At 44.1% G+C, this 23,117-nt stretch overlaps 1 protein-coding gene across 1 annotated transcript in view; it reads left to right on the forward strand.

Annotated features, from left to right (window-relative positions):
• The window catches only part of TECTA (tectorin alpha), an 85,044-nt gene that overhangs the window by 46,372 nt on the left and 15,555 nt on the right, over positions 1–23,117 (forward strand). The window contains exons 12-19 of the mRNA XM_030918338.1: positions 5,482–5,681; positions 10,437–10,820; positions 12,750–13,036; positions 15,104–15,384; positions 18,026–18,136; positions 19,324–19,526; positions 22,085–22,248; positions 22,703–22,951. Of these exons, the coding sequence (XP_030774198.1) occupies positions 5,482–5,681; positions 10,437–10,820; positions 12,750–13,036; positions 15,104–15,384; positions 18,026–18,136; positions 19,324–19,526; positions 22,085–22,248; positions 22,703–22,951 (1,879 nt within the window). The remainder of the gene's footprint in view (positions 1–5,481; positions 5,682–10,436; positions 10,821–12,749; positions 13,037–15,103; positions 15,385–18,025; positions 18,137–19,323; positions 19,527–22,084; positions 22,249–22,702; positions 22,952–23,117) is intronic.

Genomic DNA, 23,117 nt, shown 5'->3' on the forward strand with positions numbered 1-23,117 from the left:
CTCTGATGACTTCAATGAAATAAATATACCTATAAGAAAGCTCGGGTCTGGGTAAATCCCCAGAGCTACTCTGGATTCATTGGGGTCATTCCAGTAAGACCAGAGAGCTTGTCTTCCTCTAAAACAGAAAACCAAGCTTTGGACCCAGAGGCCTAAACATGGTGCAGAATGGGGAAGCTGTTTTGGAAGGGAAAGCTCACCTGTTTCCCCTGTTACAGAGACTTCCCTCTTCACCTGCAGCCACGCCATGCTGGGTGTACTGCTCTCAGGGTGGCTGGGGTGGGGACAGGCATGCCAAAAACCAATGCTTCCAACTGCAACAAACAGGGAAATGCACACAGGGGCTAATGCCAGGAACTCTCACCTCAATTGATGGGTCTTAATATTTGTCACTCATGGGAAGGAAAAGAAATTGAGTCAGCAAGGCCTCACAACCTTACCCCCAAGAAAGAAAGGCCCCCACAACAAAGCTTGGCTAGGGATAAAGGATAAGAAGGTGATTTTTCTTGTCTTTCTCTCCCTTCTACCAGCAACCCTTTCCTCTCCCTTCCCAAATTTCTCTCCAAACATTGGTTGCCTCCTCTCTACCCTGGCTTGCTAGTAATGGGAGCTCTACCCATGGCACCCAGAGCCGAGTCTGCCCTGCCTCATCCTCAGTCTCGGGTCCTATCCTTTGCCTTCTACCAGCTTCCCACCAGCACGTCCCAGGCTGATATGCCAGGGCCAGCAGGTAACTTAGAATCGTTCCCATCACAAGGAGACTTAGACCTTCCCTACCTTGACATTTCAAGATACGGGCAAAGATCCAAAAGTTAGAGCATCTGAGGAGATGGTGGTAATGAATGGCAAAAAGAAAGACTAAAATAGGAGAAAAAAATATGTTTTAAAGCTGGTATGGAGGTCAGGTTGGGGGAGAGGGCATGGTTAGAGGCAACTTCCTTTTCCATTTTGAATCTCAGAAGCAGAGAAAAGCTTCGGGAGACTGAGTCCTAATTCAGCCATTCGACCTAAGAATAGCATTGTTTTAACTGTAGCTGATATGACTCCACATCATGTGAGGACAGGCCCCATCTCTTTCCAACTCTCATTCTACCAAAAATCAATCCAATGTAGCATCCAATGCTTAATATGAGAAATGGTGCTTTAGTAAACCCTAACCCTAACCCTAACCCAAAGGGGTTAACCTAGAACTGCCCATCAAACTTGTGCTTTTTGGTAACAAGGTAGAATGCTGGTGTTTTTCAATGATCTGACCGTTCCTATCAATGGGATAATTTATTACTCAATTACCTTATTTGTAAACTCATTGGAAAATCTTGTAACCTAAGTTGAGCAAATAGGCTTACAAGGAGAAGGGAAGGTAAATTGTCTTAATTACTAGCCCCTCCTTAAAATTCATTGAGCTGAGTCTATCATTCTTTCAGTCCCTTAATGGGGGACTGTAATTAGGGTATTCGATGGTGAGAGGAGAAAGAGAAGGAAATAAAAAAGGAATAAATGACAGTTCCTTAGCTCTCACTATGTACCAGGTTCTAAGTGGGATCTGGGGACTCATGCATTGACTTCTTATTGCAACCCTGCCAAGTAGGCACTACTCATAATCCCATTTTCTATAGGAAGAAACTGAAGCTCAGAGAAATGAAGTCACTTTCCCGAGGAAGGTGGCCTGGGTAAGTTGGAAAGTGGCTCCTAAGACAGTGCTCTCCCTTCTGTGCAATGCTGCCTCTCTGAGCCTAGTCACCCAGTGCCTAACTTGTGGCCAAAGTTGGTTGTCATTGTCATTTTCCCTTTTATTGGAGGCAGCTGCTGCTACTTCAGACTGCTGGGTACAAAGTCTGATAATTAAGATTTGTCTTACATATTTCTCCAAACATCTAATAATAATGGTTAAAAAAAAAAATTCCTTCTACGATTACAACTATTACTACTATGAATTGCAGAAGTTATTGTTGAAGTACCAGGCACTATATGAGGAGCTTTATGAATTATATCTCATTTTATTTTGATAACTACTTGATGAGGGAGATATTATGATCCCAGTTTTATAGATGAGAAAACAGAGTTTTAGAGAGAGCAAATAACCTGTCCATAGAGATACTGCTTAATGGCGGAGCGAGGCCTCAAATCCAGGTTGGTCTGATTCCAAAGCCTCTGTCCATTCTGTTGAGCTGAATTGCTTTTTAGGGGCGCCATTCATCCTGTCTACCAAGGCACAGATGCTGGGTATGGCAAGAGACACATTCTTGACCATGGTACAAATCCAGGTGCAGAGTCCAGGTCATCACTCTACAGCTCGCAGTATATCATTTGGTGGGGAGAGAGAAGCAGTGGATCAGTACTAGGAATCTGAAAGTTTGTTTTCCAAGAATCAAGTGTTTCTTAACCATCTGCCATGTTCTCAGCACTGTTTGGGGTGACATGGAAGAATCAGAGTGTGAAACGTGGTGTTTATCATCCAGTTGGAGAAATAGACCCATTTGAAATACTTGAAATAACAAACATCTCTAAATTAGTAATACCTCTTCCCAAATATTACAATGTATTGCAGACCTTCAGTCACTGTTAACACTGGCATATGAACAAGTTAAACAAATAAATAATAAAAATAAAACAAGTGAATACTGGCACATGAACAGAAAGACCAACCAAGGGAAAGAAGAGAAAGTTCAGAAACAAGCCCAAACACTAAAGAGAAATTAGCATATGGTAAAGTTGGCATTTCAGAGTACTGGGAAAACATTTGTTATTCAGTAAATAGTAAAAGGTCAAAGGGCAAACTAGCTGGGAAAAGCTAAATCCTTCCTTCATTTCTTACTCCAAAATAAAATCCAGGCAGAACAAAGATTAAACATAAAAAAACTAAATCACAAAAATACTAGAAGAAAACAAAGGAGTGTTCTTGATAATCTTGCAGTGGAGAGAACGTTTCAGAACAAATCATCCAAAGTTAAAAGGGAAATTTGATAAATTTCATTACATTAAAAATTTTACATCTTTCCATGGCAGGGAGATAAACAACTTCAAAAAAAGTTAGAAAATTATTTAAAAATGAATGCAAAGTCAAAAGACAAATGATAAATATTTTGTAACACATACGACATACCACAAAGGCCTATTTTAATTCTTTTTTTTTTTTTTTTTTTGAGATGGAGTCTCACTCTGTCACCAGGCTGGAGTGCAGTGGCATGATCTCAGGTCACTGCAACCTCCACCTCCTGGGTTCAAGCAATTCTCCTGCCTCAGCCTTCCAAGTAGCTGGAACTAAAAGCAAGCGCCACCATGCCTGGCTAATTTTTGTATTTTTAGTAGAGACAGAATTTCACCATGTTGGCCAGGCTGGTCTCAATCTCTTGACCTCGTGATCCACTGCCTTGGACTGTCAAAGTGCTGGGATTACAGGCGTGAGCCACTGCACCTGACCTGGCCTATTTTAATTTTTAAAGAACTTTTATAATTTAATAATAAAAATTTCAACAACATGAAATCTGAAAAGGATATGAAAAGGCAGTTAACAAAAAAAGACATACGAATGGATTATAAACAAATGAAAGCAAGAGGAGCAACCTCACAAAGAAATGCAAACTAAATAAGGATATATAATAATAATAATAATAATAATAATAATACACATATAGCATAAGGAGACAGCACATATAGTATTTTAACCTTGTTTCCAAGGATCAGACAATTTGGTGACAGACAATCAAGGAGAGTGTGGGGAAACAAACCTCCTCCAACAGTGCAGGGAGGAAGACAAATTGGCACAGCCTCTTTAGAGGCAACTTAGTGGCATTCATACCTTTTGACCCAGTAATTCCACTTTCAGTAATTTATTCCACAGATGCCCTTACTCATGAGGGTAAAGATACACGTACAGGGATGTTCACTGCAGCATCAGCATAAACACAGAAAATACACTCAGCATGCAGCAGCACAAAAGCAATAATTTGAGGCTAAATGAAATGAATATTGTCATAAAGAAAGCAATGAGCAGAAATGTGTATATATTATGCTCCCATTTATGCAAAAAATAATGGGCAGGGCATACACATATGCTTGTGTGCATACATACACACACAAATGGGTGCTTGTATATGCATAGAACACTTCTGGAAAAATGGACTATAGTTTGGTATCAGAGGTTGCCATTTCATCATGCTTTTACTTGTATGGTTTGGATTTTCTACGCTATGCAAGTATTATGTATTAAACTACAAATGTTTTTTAAAAACATATGGTATATTGTGAGAGTAGTTATATGAATCAAAACGTGTTAAAAGTCATAGAACTGTGTACTCTAAAGGTAGATGTTACTACTAGATAATTTAATAAATGAAATAACCCCCCATATAGATACTGTATACAGTATAGGGTAGACATTCCCACATAATGGTAGTTGTGCTTTTAGTATACATTGATTGAGATAATAGCTTCTATGAAGCTTTTTAAGCAAACCTATCTTTAATGATTGACTAATACTTACGGAACACTTATGTGCCAACCACTGTCCTGAGCACACAGACTCACTTAATCCTTTGCAACCAGGCATGAAGTGAATGCTATTGGTATCTGTATTTACAGATAAGAAAGCTGAAGCTCAGAGAGCCCGAGTGATGCTCTGGGTCTCTTATAGCTGGTTCCAGAGCCCACACCCTTCACCAGGACCCTACTTGCCTTCTATGGAAGCATCTAGATGCATTTGAAAAATGGTAGAACATAATTGATGTGAGTCAGTTTGCACAGACATGTGCACATGCACACACACGTGCACGCCAGCACGTGTACTCATGCACACAAACACACACACACACGGTCACGCCAGCATGTGTACTCATGCACACACACACACACACACACACACACACACACACACACAGTGTACATTTGCCTTCTCAGAGATCATGGGGCTCAGGCATCTATGGATGGTAAACTGCTGGCTTAGAAAAAGGTTCTGTAGAAGCTCTGGGGTGTAGAGGAGCTGACATTGGTCTAAGAGGGAGAGCTATATGGGTAAGCTGGGACTCCCACTGGGACTTGAAGAACCAGGAATTTGGATAGGCTGAGAGGATGAGGAAGGGCATGAATAAGAAAGATCAATGTGAACGAAGACCTAGAGGCAGGAGGAGTGTGGGTGCCTTGGGAGGTTATCAGGTGACATTTCTAACTGGAGATTCAGATGGGGGGTGGGTTTAGGTGGCAGGCAATAGAGGATCTCAATGGCCAGGCTGAGGAGAGGACGACCATGATGTGAGAAGCTCCAGCCACCTCCATCTGCACGTTGGCCCTTTATTTAAGAGGCAACTAATCAGACCCAGGCTTTCTGTGAGCAAAGAGGGCAGTAATGAAGAAAGGCGGCAGACCTCCCACCTCCTGCCTCTCCCTGGGCCCTTCATCTCCCTGAGTAGGTGAGCAATGGCCGTGAGAAAACCTTCCTTGGTGCCTTGTGATCGTGTGAGTCTTGACTTGTCTGTCCTGTTCCAGCTGTCACCTGCCCTCCAAACAGCCATTACGAGAGCTGCGTGAGTGTCTGCCAGCCCCGCTGTGCCGCCATCCGCCTGAAGAGTGACTGTAGCCACTACTGCGTGGAGGGCTGTCAGTGCGACGCTGGCTACGTCCTCAATGGCAAGAGCTGCATCCTGCCCCACAGCTGTGGCTGCTACTCTGATGGCAAATATTACGAGGTATGGGAGGCCAGCCTGGCATTTTCCTCCTTGCCAGTGATCAGATTCCTCTCCAACTCTAAGAGGTTGGTCAGATTGACCAATTTTCCCACTTCATTATGAAGAGCATCATGTTCATGGCAGGGGAGTGGGATGGGGGGTAGAGAAGCTAAGCACACTCTTCAGATGACGCTCTTGGGCACTGAGTGTCAGATACGGAAAAGCACCTGACTGACTGTCTCCTTCTCCCTCCTCCACATTGGCAAGGTCTCCGGCGCTCTGCCTCCCCTACTCACTCACATTTGTGTGTCTCTGTCGTGCCTTTCTCTATTTTCTGTCCTGTAAATCTCAGTTTGCAAGCTTCAGATACAGCTATAGTTTGGAAATATGGTGACTGTGAATCTGACATTTGTAGCTGTCTTAGCTAAGGACATTTGTCACTGGAAAATATGGAGCTAGAGGCTGAGTGGGGCGGCCTTCCCTCTTCTGGCTGTTGAGGCTCCGTGAGGGTAGCTGTGGCTGCCATCTCCACGTGTGCCATTTGTCACTCTGGTATCATCCCCAGAGTTTGGTCCGGACTGCTAATGTAGTGCCCCCACATCCCACCCTCTGTGTGGCGCCCCCTACAGGGGTTTAAACATAGAGTTAATGAAGATGCCCTTCGCAGATGTTTCTCAATAAAACATTTTAGTTCACGAAATCATTTCACTTTTTGGACTTTGTAATCTTTCCATAACACTAAGCTAGAATTCCATAATACTAAGCTAGAACAGCTCTTGAATAGACAAGGTATTTAGTTCATGGTTCGATCTCAAGCCCATTCTCTGTTTAAATGACATCAAAACCGTATGTTGGCAAGTTAGATGGTTAACAACTATGAATAATTGAGTATCTGCTGTTTGCAAAGCACTGTGTTGGTGGTATTGTGGGGGATGAGAAAGCATGTCCCCTGCCTTGAGGGTCTTAAAAATCTATTCAGAAGAGAGAAACAATGTACGTTAAAGAACAGGAGAACAGTTACAAAATAACCTATCAGCAAGTGAAAAATAATACCCTACAGAACTAATCAATTTTAAGTGAAAAAGAATAGTAGCATTTAAAATAAATCTAATTGAAATGTCTGAATTGGAAATCAACTAGGCGAAAAATAAATAGTATCTCCTTTTTGTAAAGATGCATTGACTCATTCAAGTTGCCCTAACTTTGGGGATAAATAAAAGAAATGTGGAAGTGACCCTCAATTTCACTTTCAGTGGAAATTTATTTAAATGCTATATTAGAAAGACAGGGAGGAAGTAAGGTAAAATAGTGGAACTAATCAAAGGAGACTTTTTGGGAGAGGGGGTGTTGAAATGAGCTCTTAGAAATATTATTTGAAAGGAAAAGGTAGAACATGTGGAAAAAATTAATGAATTCTATTTTCTCACAGTTGAGGAGAAGATATAATCAGGCTCAAAACTCAAAAAGCACTCTCTAAACTGTGTTTCCCAGCCCGGAGACTTACCAAAACCTATGCATCTATCAACTGTGCCATGCACCCTCGGCAAGCATCCTGAGTGTCAGTGTGGCATAATTCAATGAAACCTGGGTTCGATCCTAGCAGTACCACCGCTGGAGGTGTGACACTGAGCAAACGCTGTCATTTCTCTGAGTGTGTTTCCCTGTGAATGAAATGTGACTAATGATACCAACCCAGTAGGGCTGTTGGATAAATAATCGATGCTGGGTTCCTAGCCTAGTGCCTGGCATCGAGTCCTTCAATAATTGGGAGCTGCTATTGTTATCGTTGTTTTGTTATTCTCTTGAGAAACATTTTGTAAACGAAAAATCCAGGCGTGTTAATGAAAGGATGCAAATAAAAGCCCTTGGAACTCTCAGGAAAAGCATGGTCAGCTCTTGGCTGCTATTAGTACTACAGTGTAAACATTATGAACAGTTTTTCATCAGAACCTCAGTGGATTTTGACAACAGCTTACATCCGGGAAGCAGGAAACTCAGAGAACAAAGAATCACATCTACTTGCCACCATTCCAAAGCGCTTGGGGGCTTGTTCATAGAATAAATTTCTTTGGAAATGAATAGAGACTATGCCTGGCTATTAGCATGTAGAGTGATCACCCAGCTGTCATTGTCATGTGTGATTAAGGTGAAGAAAGCAGCGTTGGGCCAGCCACTTTACTGTGATACTCGTTTCAGGATCAGATTCTCTTGTGGATGAATTATTTACCCTTTATCATATCCACATACATCAAGTTATTTTTCTCTTTTCACCGCTGTAATGTCTGACTTCTTATCAGAGAGAGGCCAAACCATCCACTCAGTTATTCTATAAATCTGATAAGAGAAATGAAGTCAATTTGTGAGGCTGTTGGCACCCACAATATGTTATGTAAGTCTGGAAGGAGAGTAGACTTAGTTCCAGCAATGACTTCACTTTGAGGATGAAAGAATCAGCAATAGCATCTTGAAGTGCACTGCAATCAGGAAACTTGTTCTGGAAGATCTTCTCCTTTATCTATTTACCCTTGAATCTGAGTCATATCTGTAGTTGATATCCAGGGTTTTGATGTCTCTAGTTAAAGCAGAAAACTGACCAGACAGAAACACAGGCCTTTTTGTGATGTTGAAAGATCTTTTCTGGATAACACTATTTTAGTAAGTCGATAATGCATTGAGTGCCCACATCTCTATGACACATTCTATTTGTTGGTACCACCTCCCACTTGGACAATCATGACCAATTTCCAACAGTTTCCTGGAATTCTTAGTCTAGAGCAAGTGCAACGTCAAGATTGCAAACTCTACCAAGCAGAGTCGTGCCTGCAGATTGCCGCCTGTTTTGGGAAAAGTAGAAAATAACATTCTAGTTGTGGGACTCCTGGGAAAGAAAAAAAAAGAAAAGAATAGCTGCCTCCAGTTGAGGATACGCTATGTTGTAGGTATTTTATGTAATGTTGCATAATTTCTTCACCATCTGAAAGACGATGAGCTGTTCTACTCCTGTAATAGCAGCTTCTATTTATTGAGTGCCTACCCTATGCCAGGAAGTGTGTTTTATACATCTTATTTAATTTAGGCCTTACAACTGCCCTGTAAGACATTATTTTTAATTTCATTTTATTATTATTACTTCTGAGACAGGGTCTCTCTCTGTTGCCCAGGCTGGAGTGCAGCGGCAGGATCACAACTCACTGCAGCCTCTACCTCCCAGGCTTAAGCGATCCTCCCACCTCAGCCTCTGGAGTAGCTGGGACTACAGACATGCACTACCATGCTGGTTATTATTATCATTATTATTATTACTATTATTTTGAGACAGAGTTTCGCTCTGTCGCCGAGGCTGGAGTGCAATGGCACGATCTCGGCTGACTGCAACCCCCGCCTCCCAGGTTCAAGCGATTCTCCTGCCTCAGCCTCCCGAGCAGCTGGGACTGTAGACATGTGCCACCATGCCTGGCTAATTTTTGCATTTTTAGTAGAGACGGGGTTTCACCATGTTGGCCAGGCTGGTCTCGAACTCCTGACCTCAGGTGATCCACCCACCTCAGCCTCCTAAAGTGCTGGGATTATAGGCATGAGCCACTGCACCCGGCCTATTATTATTATTATTATTTTAAGTAGAGATGAGGTTTCATTGTGTTGCTCAGGTTTGTCTCAAACTCCTGGGCTCAAGCAGTCCTTCCACCTCGACCTCCCAAAGTGCTGGGATTACAGGCATGAGCCACTGCACTCAACCACAGGATACTATTAATATCTCCAATTTAGAGATGAGCAAAGTGACACTGGGGAGGTGAGTAATGTTACTCAAGATGGCACAGGCGGGGATACAGGACTAGATTGAAACCCAGGTGGTCTGATCCCAAAACGTTCCTTTCATGGCCCCCGGGTGTTCTCCGGATCTCTCACATTCAGGACACAATGGAATGAAGGTACTTCCAACAGAAGTAAGTTGGAAGCAGACGAGACACAAGTAAGGGTGAGGATTGTGAAATGTGACATGGTTAATCAGAAGTGCTGGTCGTTGCTTTCTTACGACTGTTTAAGGTTTGAAGGGCTAATTTATCATTCTTAAGTGAATTTTAATTTCAGTCTTTGAAGCAGAGTCTGTACTTGTCAGAAGTGTGACTCCTTGATGGATATTTTCTACCAAATATTCTTCCTCTTTACCTAGTTCCTCTAACAGCTGCACATTCAGGTTGACTGTGATTAGTTACAATCCAGCCCAAAGATTTCAGAGTTCTTTATTAAAATCAATCAAGTTATGGCCGGGGTGGTGGCTCACACCGGTAATCCAAGCAGTTTGGGAGGCTGAGGCAGGAGGATCGCTCCAGCCCAGCAGTTCAAGAACATAGTGAGACTCCGTCTCTACAAAAAATACAAAAATTAGCTGGGTGTGGTGGCGTGTGCCTATAGTTCCAGCTACTAGGGAGGCTGAGATAGGAGAATAGCTTGAGTCCAGGCATTCCAGGTTACTTACAGTGATCTGCGATTGCGCCAGTGCACTCCAGCCTGGGCAACAGAATGAGACCCTGTCTCTAAGAATAAATACGTAAGTAAGTAAGTAAATGTCAAAACTGCATATTGTTTGGCGTCTGAGTTGCCTGCAATTCATGGAGCCTTTGAGTTGAGACCGTTTCCCCACTGTTGCCTCCTACAAATTCCAGCCCTATTAAAGATAGGCTAGCCCAGCCTGATAAAAGACCAGGGGGACTGGACTTTGGGGTCTCCAGCCCTGACCACAGTCTGAATTTAATGCAAACGGCGCCTCTCTTCCAGCCCAAGCAGCTGTTCTGGAACAGCGACTGCACGCGGCGCTGCCGCTGTTTCCGTCGCAACCTGATCCAGTGCGACCCGCGCCAATGCAAGTCAGACGAGGAGTGCGCGCTGCGCAACGGGGTGCGCGGCTGCTTCAGCACCAAGACCTCCTACTGCCTGGCAGCCGGCGGCGGCGTCTTCCGCACCTTCGATGGCGCCTTCCTCCGCTTCCCGGCCAACTGTGCCTTCGTGCTGTCCACCATCTGCCAGAAACTGCCCGACATCTCCTTCCAGCTTATCATCAACTTCGACAAGTGGTCGGCCCCCAACCTCACCATCATTTCGCCCGTCTACTTCTACATTAACGAAGAGCAGATTCTCATCAGCGACCGGAACACGGTCAAGGTGACCAGCCTGGTGTCCATTCTTAAGAAGGGGCCCGGAAACAAGGGGTTGGCTGCGGGATTGTGTAGGGTTCTCCCAGATAGCCAAGTTGTGGGATAGATTGTTGCTTCATGGTGTTCCACACACAGTGACCAGGTTTTAAAGAATCAAAGTATGAAGATGCTTTAAGCCTAAGAATGGACACCATTTGATTCTTGGCTGATGATTCCAAAGGCAGGAGACTTGCGGGGTCTCAGAGCCAGGCAATGGCATGGGTGCTAACAGAGCTTCAGGTGATAAATTGTTAGATAAATCAGTTTTTACTCTGATTACTTTCCAAAATGCATCCCATTTGTTTTTAACAGCCCTTAAGATTATTTTTGGCTCTGCCCTCTTATAGTCAGACCCACCCTTCATCTTTGCCATCCTTTCTATAAGCTAAGACAAAGCAAGCATTTGCCTACAAAACACCAATCTGAGTAAAAACCTGACGCCCACCTCCTTTGTCCAAGGGCCCCGTGATGACCCGCTGAGGGGCAGGAAATGGGTGGCTACACTTCGTGGATTTCTCTTAGGTTGGCTCCTCCTTAGGCCCATTGCCTGGTTTCTTGTTTATCTTACACCTGTGTGTAAATAAATGTAAACCCCCCACCCAACCCCCCACCCACCCCCACAACAAATATGGCTCCCTACTTGAATTCCTCCCACCCCTTCCTTTTAAGAAGATCACCTGCTCAGATGCACTGTTGACAGTGACCCAGCCTCTCAGCTAGAGCAGGCTGCTGCCACCAGTCGCCGGGAAGGATATGGAGCCAGGCCCCAGCACTGTGAGCACAGGGAGGGAGGGACCCAGAGACAGCCACATTACTACTTTTTGGAATTGAGTGTTATTGCGTGTATCTGTTTTCCACCTGCTCAGATAATCAGGCCTTGAGTGTATCTTTAATTGAAGAGTCATCAAATAGTGTAGTATCAAGCATCAGGCCAAAGACCAGCAGTATTTTGTGAGCTTAAAATGAAGAATCTGAAATTTAATACCGGTTTTAACTTCAATGAAAGATGCCACTGTTTTTGACATTCTCATTCCTTTTACAAATTGGCCCACATCAACACGACAGCGTTGGTCCAGAATCCAGGAGCTAGAAAATGAAAATGACCACCCGAGAGAGAAAAACTGACATTGTGGCTGAACAAAATACCCAAGCTAGTCAAAACAGTAGAGACTCATTTTTTTAAAAAGTGTCTGTTTTTTATTTTTTTATTTTAAGGTACAAAAGCTACTAATAGCCTGGGGAGAAAATTTTTATTTTGTAAGTACAGGAAAAGCGTGTTATATTCTGTCCCAAGGGCTAAGGAAAGAAAATGTTAGAAAGCAGGAAAATGACAAATGCAGAAAATAATGTGCCTATAGGTCCTCTGGGGGGACCTCCAGTTTGAACATTATAAGCAAGAAAACGATAAACATGGCAATGATGCCCAGATCCATTTTTAACTGTGTTCGACTCTCGTTGGCACAGGATTGGGATTTCATTTTCAGTAATTGGCTTATGCTGTGGAAAGTTTTAGACACGAATCCAGCCATTCATTGTGGGTTACACTTTTCTAAGGTTTCCTTATCTCTCACCTCCTCTCCCCTACTTCTGCTTCGTAGTTTGCTTCCTTTGGGGCAACTACAGTATAAGATGAGTGAATGTCTTTAAACTCTAGGGCAGGGGCCGGCAGATCTGCGTGCTGCCTGTTTGTGTAAATAAAGCTTTGCTATAACACAGCCACACTCATTTAGTTGTGTATTGTCTATGGTTGCTGTCATGCTGCAGGGACAGAGTGGAGTCGTTGAGACAGAGATCACAGGGCCTGCGATGCCCAAAATATTTTCCCTGGCCCTTTCCTGAACAAGTTTGCCAACCCCTGCTCTAAGCGTAATTATTTTCTGTTTTCCTCCTCCTATAGGTGAATGGCACACAAGTGAATGTTCCATTTATAACTGGTTTGGCAACCAAAATCTACAGCAGTGAGGGGTTTCTGGTGATTGACACCAGCCCAGACATCCAGATATACTACAATGGTTTCAACGTCATTAAAATCAGCATCAGTGAGAGGCTGCAGAACAAAGTGTGTGGTCTCTGTGGCAACTTCAACGGGGACCTAACAGATGATTATGTGACCTTGCGAGGGAAGCCGGTGGTAAGCAGCGTGGTGCTGGCCCAGAGCTGGAAAACCAATGGCATGCAGAAGAGGTGAGGGTATAGGAGTTCAAGCCGCTAAACTTGGTGGCCCAAGTTCTCTCACGTCCATGGGTGGTGTGAATGAGGAATGCACTTTCCTTAGCACTGTCCCTGCTCTCCTACAGAGATGAACCAAAGCTCTTTGGAGTTTTGATGCTAAAACTAGGCACATAAGAGACCCCACTAATTTTGTGAACTGCAGAGGAAGGAGTTGGGCTTAGATGATATAACTCTAATTTTCAGGTCATCCAGCCCTTGGCTAAACAGAAGAGTACGCCCAGGATGAGAACTCTGAAGCCTTGACCAGCTGCCCACCCGGGACCTAGGCACCCCTGCTGGGTGTGGAATTAAGAGTTGACTCAGAAGAAGAGCTATCTTTGACTCCCTTAGTGCTGGGTCTAATTGTGTGTCCTTGCCTCTTACAAGAAGGCTTGACTATGGTTGTGTAGGTAGAAGTTGGTGGGAATCAGGAAAGCCTTTTTTAAAAACAGAAGTTACAAGGTTATTATCAGGCCCACCCCCGGCCAGCAAAGAGAGGGTGAGCTAAAGAAGTTATTCCAAGGCTGGGCACAGTGGCTCACGCCTGTAATCCCAGCGCTTTGGGAGGCCGGACGGGCGGATCACGAGGTCAGGAGATCGAGACCATCCTGGCTAATACGGTGAAACCCCGTCTCTACTAAAAAAAAAATACAAAAAACTAGCCAGGTGTGGTGGCGGGCGCCTATAGTCCCAGCTACTCGGGAGGCAGGAGAATGGCGTGAACCCGGGAGGCAGAGCTTGCCGTGAGCTGAGATCTGGCCACTGCGCTCCAGCCTGGGTGACAGAGCGAGACTCTGTCTCAAAAAAAAAAAAAAAGAAAAGAAAAGAAGTTATTCCAAAGGTTTTAAACTTAGGGCCCCTCAGGGCTGCTGAGTATGTGGATACCTTTCTGGATCTGTAGATATGCTTCTCTTTCTTGTTAGTTCTGCTTGTACAATGGCTCAATCAGATTGCTTTACATGCTAAATATCAGCTAAATCCTTAGTCCTGGAAATCACACTTTAAGCCTCTTTGACCCTGCCCCAAGTGCACAGTGAACAATGTATCATGTATTAGACTATCCTGTGAATTATGGGACTCAGAGCTGTGAAAATCCTTGGGCAATATCTTGTCCAGTCTCTTCCTTTCCTAGGTAAAACAGAGACTAAGACAGAGAATGACTTACATGAGGAGGCCCCATATATGGCAAAGCCAGGACGAGATTCCAGGATTCCTAATTTGGTGCTTATTCTAGAATGCTATGCATTGACCCACAGATAGAAAAGAGAGAACTTTGGACATTATATTTAGAACACTACTTTAAGCCACTGTAGTGTTTCCAAAGATAGGCAAGGTTCAGCTCCTCCTGAGGAATTATGATTCTGTTTGAATTTGGCCGGCCTGCCTCCCTCCCTCCTCCTCCCTCCCTCCTTCCCTCCCTCCTTCCCTTCCTTCTCCCTTCCCTTCCCTCCCCTCCCGTCCCCTTCCCCATACCCCCTGCTCCTCCTCCTCCCCGGTCCCCTCCCCTCCCCTCCTCTTCCTTTTAAAATAAACTGTTATCAGCTGGACACCGACTTTCTTGTAATGTTTTGCTTTTGGTCCCTAATGGCTAAAGTGGAACTGGCTTAGAAGGCTTCCTTTCAAATCTTTAATTCTGCCAAGTATCATTACTATTATCATTATTATATCCATACCTGTTAATGCTTATTATATCAATTGTATCAATCATATCAATCAATTATGCCAAAGCGTTCGTGGTTACTATATCAATATCTGCCTTTCGTGTGGCACTTTGGCCACTAATCCATCATTCCATTTTACCCTCACTGTATTTCAGTGGCATAAACAACAGGAATTACCGTTTCACTTTCTTAGATGGATAGAATAGAGACCAGTAGGTATCTGACTTGCCGAAGGTCACAAAGCTAATTCGTGTTGGAATTGGCACAGTGCACTAGCTTCAGGGGTAGCAAAACAGGTGCAGATGCTATTTACCTTCCATTGAAGATCTCAGATGGCCGTTTTTGCTTCACTCAGTCTGACTAGACCTCTTGCCCCCAGCTGCAACGAGCTGCAGTTCTCACAGTATGCAGCCATGTGTGACAATGTGCACATCCAGAAGATGCAGGGTGATGGCTACTGCCTGAAGCTCACCGACATGAAGGGCTTCTTCCAGCCCTGCTATGGGCTTCTCAATCCCCTCCCATTCTACGAGTCCTGCTACCTGGACGGCTGCTACAACCACAACAAGTTCCAGCTGTGCGGCTCCCTGGCCGCTTACGGGGAGGCCTGCCGCTCCTTCGGGATCCTCAGCACCGAATGGATTGAGAAGGAGAATTGCTGTAAGAGAATGATTTTATTTCTGTGGATTCCATTTTCAGTGAAAAGAACAGCTTTGCTGGTAGCATTGCTTTTTCTAGGGATGACTGGTCCTCTCCAGATTTACTCATAGATCTGCTTCCAGGATTGGATAGTAGAGAGCTGTGAGCTGCAGCCGAGATTCAGTGACGGGCCCCTCTCATGGAGCCTAACCCACCTATGGTTTCTGTTTAGCTATGGAATTTGGAAAACAAACGTGGGAAGATGAGGCTCTCTGGGTTGGAAGAGCCCTGCTTTAGTGGCTTATGAGGTAGAGGGACATAGTGTGGGATTCCCGATGGATTTTAGTTCCCAAACTCATCTCCACCTTGGCTTCTTTAGCTTGAGGCCATCCTCTATCAGAAAGCGAAGGCAAGAGCAGGTGGAAGGCAGAGGTGGAACTGAGCTGGTTATGTCCACCTGGGCTGAAAGGAAGCTGCAGGTGGATTGACTGTGGAGATCACCTATATTAGATCAGCTGGTAAAAAAAAATAAACAGAATCTTGTGGGTTTTTTTCTGTAGTAAGAAAATTATTTTGATATGTATTCTATTATTCAATTTGTTCATTTTCCTACTGTGTTAATCAAATAGGGGAGCGATTATAGATGTATACACACACATGTAAACGTGCCATAGACATACATGTGTGTCCATATACATAAGTGGTCACTCCCACTAGTGTGGCTAATAGAATGTGTGTTTTGTGCTCTGACCCACACCAACCCAGTGTGTATATAGGTACCACTGTGAAAACAGGCTGACTCCAAGACGATACATACACGTTGGTAAATTTGCAGACCAAACCGGATCAAGTGTAGGAATACACTTAATTCAGAGCCTAAAAACAATACAGTTAATTAAAATACATTTCAGTGATTTCAGAAACTGTTAACAAGCAAATTACTAGTCTCTGTTGGAAACTAACAAAAATATTTGTTATTAATATTTTACTCTGCTGTGTTCATAAGAATACTTTCAATGACTTAAAAATTAACTGTTTTGAACTTTTCAAATTGTCAGGAATTTTTAAAAATACATATATCATTCAAAAAATACTCAAAGCTTCCAGTCTGTCTAAGGGCATGTTTTATCTGCCAGTTGGCAGATGGACCACCACATTTGTAAATAAACGTTTCCTTCTTGTGGACTGTAACCTCTGCACCATGTTTCTGTTATTCTGTTTGTCATTCTCATGCAGAGTTGGTCAATCATAACATTTGCTTGGTGGCTGCCATGTGCTTAGCACTGTGCTAGGTACTGGATATACTGGGCCAGTGAAAGGATCTTTATAAAAAGCAGTCTTTTGAAAATAAATATATTTAACTTATGCTGATGGAATTCTTTCAGTTGTCTTTCCAGAAATTAAGACAGGCTTATGCTGAGCCATCCATGCACTCCTACCTAATGTAATTAGTTACCTACCAGAGGGGCGTGGCAGCTGAGTCAGAAGAGGTGTATGGAGCTGTGGGCAGCTTGGGATTTTTGTTTTGTTTTTAAACTCTTTTTTTCCCTGTGTGTGGGGGTATGTGTGTCTGTGGTGAGAACATGAAACTCTACTCTGTTGGTAATTTTCAAGTGTACAGTGTATTGGTACTAACTATAGCCACTTTGATGTACAGTAGATCGCTTGAATTTATTCTTCTTGTCTAAATGAAATTTTGCATCCTTTAAAAACTCTTTTTTAAAAAATTCTTGAAGCCAACTTGGCTAATGCTGGGATTGAACAGTTGTTTCTTTAGCACTGTCCATCATATACCGTGATGAACAGGAGGAATATGCTGTCTTGACAGGCAGAGCGATTCTTTAAATAAAGAAATGAACTTCTAAAAGAAAATGCTCCTAATTAGTGGTTCTCAAACTGAGGCGTTGACTATCTTGCAGGTGATCTCATCTGTGACAGAAATACTGTTCACAGTAACATGATGATGAAACTCCACACAACATCTTTATTTTACTTACAGTTTTACCCTTTTGGCAAAACAGCACCATGAATCTAAGTCAATGCTGGTGACCTGTGTGGAGGTTTTTCCTTTGTCTATTTTTACAAAATCAAGTAGCAGATCACGGGGGAAAGTGAACCAAGAATCAGAAAGGAGTAAGAAGCCCTGGGGTGGGAGACCTCTCTGGGATCTTACTGGCCCTAATATGTTCATTATTGACACATATTTATTGTGCACCAACCATGAGGTGGTTGAATGCTGGAATGTAGAGATAAATGATTTAGATGCTACTCTTTATATAAATATCAGTGCAAATCATTGTGCTATAGTGTAGTAGGTGCCTTAATCGTGGTAAGATTACTGGGGTTAAGAGCATCTGTGCATTCAGTCTTCACCACTTACCTTCGCTTTTGACTTTGGGCAAGTTTCAGCTGTGAAACACAGCTTATAATACTTAGCCTTGAGGAGTATTTGCGAGGGTCAAAGAAGCTAATCCAGGCCCATAGCAGGCACCTATTTGCTAGCTATTGACATTGTTTTCTGGAAGGTTGCCCTGTCTGTTAACCTGCAGCTGCCATCTGACCATTTCCAATGTGATTAAAGTGGCAAGTCTGGAACCAAATGCTACCGCCTGTAGGTGTGAAAAATCAAGTTGTGCATGTTTCTGTGTGTTTTTCTTTTTAGCAGGAGTGGTTGAAGATCCCTGTGTCGGGGCGGACTGTCCCAACCGAACCTGCGAGCTGGGCAATGGCAGGGAGCTGTGTGGCTGCATCGAGCCGCCCCCCTATGGAAATAGTGAGTGACACGGGCCACCTCCCCACCCAGAAGGGCCCCATGGGAGATGCTGCTCTGGGGGAAGGACCTTGATGCATCCCACTTTGTGAAGCTTTCCCAAACAGTAAAGCTTTCAGGAGCATTTAAGCAGAACAAGGAAGCAATCTGGCTGCTTCAAAGTATGGCTACATCCTTTTCCTCAATACGTTGTAACACACAAATTTGTACATGAATGGAACCAGCCATTTTCATCTGAGGCCAGATGAAAGGTCCAAAATGATCTTTTAGATGCACAAGGAAATAGGGTATTTTGATGTCAATATGAAATAATTAGGATGAATGTTATTTAAAGCCAGATTTATTTGGCCCAAAGCTTTTTGGTCCCGAAGATATGTACGACTGAAATGTCTGAAGCAAGCCATAAATAACTAGGACTCCAGGACTTGTTCCTAACTGTAGCTCCCTTGGTGTGGAAATGGCCTTGTCCACTGCCGAGCCTGCCTGGATGGCAGCTTGAAGCGGAGCTGCTTTGCCTTCCATCTCTGCTCCCCTTCCTGAACCAAGTAACGCAGAGGCAGCTGCTACATTTAACAGCATTCGAGAATGAAAATCTGGTTGACCAAACGCTCCTTAGGAGGGGACAAGGGCTTCACGTAAACAGATAAAAATGTTTTTCTCTGTTTCTATAGTGCTTATTAGCCAGTATTTACATGCTCAAGAGAAAATGTCAATTGGTGCATTGCCATGTCAAAAAACAAGCTCCTAGTGCTCACCTGGGAATCGCTAGGGTTCTGCCGAGCCGAATCAGCAGGGGCTTTGGATGTGGCCTGGCCAGTGCTGCTGTCCCTTGGAGGTATGCTCTTCAGCCAGGCCACAATGTGCCAGATTTGGTATGTTCAGTATGTAGCTTACAGAAAAGTAGCTCCCACCAGCAAGGTGGGGGAAGACATGGGTTTGTAAAGAAAAGACAGAAGACACTTTATTAGCATTTTTATCTTTTTAAAAAGGCTCTGCTAATGCCCAAGTTACTGCTTTGAATGAATTCATATGCTAGCTTGGTCTGATCAAAGCCTAATTAGACATGCTGCAGTTTTTGAGTGGAGATCATTTGCCTCTTCTAAAGGAGAATGGTAATGGGATGCTTTGCTCCCACTCCTGCAGCAAGACTGACTCCACTGATTTGCCTTTCGTAATAACTGTTCCCACAGACTCACATGACATTATCGATGCAGAGGTGACCTGCAAAGCATCCCAGATGGAAGTGTCCATATCTAAGTGCAAACTCTTCCAGCTCGGTTTTGAGAGGGAGGGCGTGAGGATCAATGACAGACAGTGTACCAGCATCGAGGGGGAAGATTTTATCTCCTTTCAGATCAACAACACCAAAGGGAATTGTGGAAACATTGTGCAGGTGAGAAAAGCAGCAGGAAAGAGCACCTGGCAGAGGCAGCGACAGCTTCGAGTGTTTGCACATTTATTGTCCCGAAAACCAACTTCAGGATGATCTGCTTAGAAATATGCTCCTTGGAAAACAGCAATAGGCTTGTGTAAAATGAAAGACAGCAAGAGCAGTCGTCATTTCATGCTAAGTGGTTGACGGAGTTGAAAGAGTGATGTGTTTTTTCCTTGGTTTGGGATGCCTACTGTGGTTCTTTGTCTTGTATATGGACAGAATTGTGTCTTTTATGCTTCTATTGTTCTTTGAGGCAAATACATCTAGGCTTAGCTATTTCAGGGGGTAAGGGAGTCCCAAACCTCATTTAACAGGTGGCTTCAGGCCTAGTGCTATGGCTCATGCCTGTAATCCCCGTGTGTCCGGAATTGGTGGGTTCTTGGTCTCGCTAACTTCAAGAATGAAGCCGCGGACCCTTGCGGTGAGTGTTACAGTTCTTAAAGATGGTGTGTCTGGAGTTTGTTCCTTCAGACATTCAGATGTGTCTGGAGCTTCTTCCTTCTGGTGGGTTCGTGGTCTCGCTGGCTTCAGGACTGAAGTTGCAGACCTTCACGGTGAGTGTTACTGCTCTTAAAGGCAGCGTGGACCCAAAGAGTGAGTAGCAGCAAGATTTATTGTAAAGAGCGAAAAAATAAAGCTTCCACACTGTGGAAAGGGACCCGAGCGGGTTGCCACTGGCTGGCTCCCACAGCCTGCTTTTCTTCCCTTATCTGGCCCCACCCACATCCTGTTGATTGGTCCATTTTACAGAGGGCTGATTGGTCCGTTTTGACAGGGTGCTGATTAGTGCATTTACAATCCCTGAGCTAGACACAGAGTGCTAGACAGAAAAGTTCTTCAAGTCCCCACTGGGTTAGCTAGATACAGAGTACTGATTGGTGTATTTACACACCTTGAGCTAGACAGAGTGCTGATTGGTGTGTTTATGATCCTTTAGCTAGACATAAAAGTTCTCCAAGTCCCCACTAGGTTAGCTAGATACAGAGTGCTGACTGGTGTATTTACAAACCCTGAGCTAGACACAGAGTGCTGATTGGTGCATTTACAATCCCTTAAGTAGACATAAAGGTTTTCCAAGTTCCTACCAGACTTAGGAGCCCAGTTGGCTTCACCTAGTGCTGCAGGCGGAGCTGCCCGCCAGTTCCAAGCAGAACCTGCACTCCTCAGCCCTTGGGTGGTGGGTGGGACCAGGTGCTATGGAGCAGGGGGTGGTTCCCACTGGGGAGGTTTGGGCCCCAAGGGAGCCCACCGTGGAGGGTGGGGCTTGGACATGGCAGGCTGCAGGTCCCCAGCCCTGCTCCTCAGGGAGGCAGCTTGAGGCCTTGGGAGAATTTGAGTGTGGTGCATGTGGGCCAGCAGTGCTGGGGAACCTGGCACAACCTCCACAGCTGCTGACCAGGGTGCTAAGCCCCTCACTACCCTGGGCTGGCGCTGGCCTGTGAGCGCAGCACGTAGCCCCGGTTCCTGCCTGCGCCTCTCCACACCTCCCCACAAGCGGAGGGAGCCGGCTCCGGCCTCCGCCAGCCCAGAGAGGGGCTCCCACAGTGCAGTGGCGGGCTGAAGGGCTCCTCAAGTGCCGCCAGAGTGGATGGCGAGGCCAAGGAGGCACCGAGAGTGAGGGCTGCTAGCACATTGTCACCTCTCACCAGCACCTTGGGAGGCCAAAGCAGAAGGACTGCTAGAGGCCAGGAATTCAAGATGAGCCCAGGCAATATCACAAGACCCTGTCTCTATTAAAAAAAAAAAAAATCTAAAAATTAGCTGGCTGTGGTGACAGTGCCTGTAGTTGTGTCTGCTTGGAAGGCTGACATGGGAGGATCTTGAGCCCAGGAGTTCAAGGCTGCAGTGAGCTATGATTGCACCACTGCACTCCAGCCTGGGTGACAGTGAGACCCTGTCACTAAAAACAAAACAAAACAAAACAAAAAAGCTGACTTCAAAAATATAATGAGGTCCCAACTTTTAATGTCAGATTGTCCAATGTATAGGTTAGCAAAGCATCTTGTTTCTCTTCTTTTTCCATCTTGCTGTGTGTTTTCTATTCATGGCTCTATTTCTTAATACTTTTACCAGAGGTTGAAAGGAGTAAGGAGGTGAAATTTGTGCTTGTTCATGTTGGTCCTTGTAGGGATGTCTGGTGATGGATTTGGTGGAGAAGAGATTTTGAATTAAACATTGAAAAAGAAGATTTCTATTACTCAGCAATGGCAATAGTTCATGCTATTCCTAGCTTGGGGTCCCACAGATAAGTGGGGTCTGGTAGTGGTTAGAATTCAGTAGTGGATGAAATCACCTTCCATGGATATTCAAGGTTGGCAGACTAAAGGGTGCTGCTGATATCTATTGTAATACTTTTTTGCCTCAAGTAAATGCTAAGGCTAGCTCCATGCTGCTTTATACTGGCCTCTAAGTTATGTATGGAAGGAAGCCATTTCTCCACTTTCAGGGATATGGATTTGACATGCAAGCTACATACTCCCAGATGTAATGATTTCTGACTTCCCCTTGCTCTGCAGTCCAATGGCACTCATATCATATATAAAAACACAATCTGGATCGAAAGTGCCAACAACACTGGCAACATCATCACCAGGGACCGCACGATCAATGTGGAATTTTCATGTGCTTATGAGCTGGATATCAAGATCTCCTTGGATTCTGTTGTGAAGCCTATGCTAAGGTAAGGTGCCTCCTGGGCTGTGCACATTGATTTTTCTTTTCCTTGACAGTTAAGGTTAGCATAATCAAAAGTGCTAGCATTTGTCTTTGATGCCCTAGGAAAAACATAATTCACGTTTCTTGAGCCTCAATCCTTTCAGCATTGTTCAACAGAACTCTCTGTGATGATGGAAATGTTCCATCTGTACTGTTTAATGTGGTGGTTACGTGTGGCTGCTCAGCACTTGAAATGTGGCTCAGGGGGCTGCGAATTGAATTTTTAATTTTATTTAATTTTATTTCATTTAAATGTAAATTGCCCCATGTGGCTAGCAGGTACTATATTGGACAGCACAGCCTTAGACTTTGCTACTGCATGCTTTGCTTTCCCTCTGCATTCTCAGCTTGAAAAATGGTAGATAATTGAATAGGTAACATTGTTTTGGGTTCCTGTCTCATAATTGTTTCCGTTTCAGTGTAATTAACCTAACAGTTCCAACCCAAGAAGGCAGCTTCACCACCAAGATGGCTCTCTACAAAAATGCCTCCTACAAACATCCTTACCGCCAGGGTGAAGTAGTGTTGACGACTCGAGATGTGCTGTATGTAGGGGTTTTTGTGGTTGGAGCTGACTCCACACATTTAATCCTAACGCTCAACAAATGCTATGCCACACCCTCCCGAGACAGCAATGATAAGCTCCGATATTTCATCATCGAAGAAGGGTGAGTAACCTCTTTATAGACAACAGTCTCAGAGCTTCAGGTATAATATTGTCTGCATCATTTTTTAAGGAAGGGAATGGAAACTAATATTTGTTGGCTGCCTACGAGGCCAGCATTTTGCATTTATTAATTCATCTAATTCTCAGGGCAACCTATGAGGTAGATA

Source organism: Rhinopithecus roxellana, chromosome 15 (genome assembly GCF_007565055.1).
Source record: "Rhinopithecus roxellana isolate Shanxi Qingling chromosome 15, ASM756505v1, whole genome shotgun sequence".
NCBI classification, from domain to species: Eukaryota; Metazoa; Chordata; class Mammalia; order Primates; family Cercopithecidae; genus Rhinopithecus; species Rhinopithecus roxellana.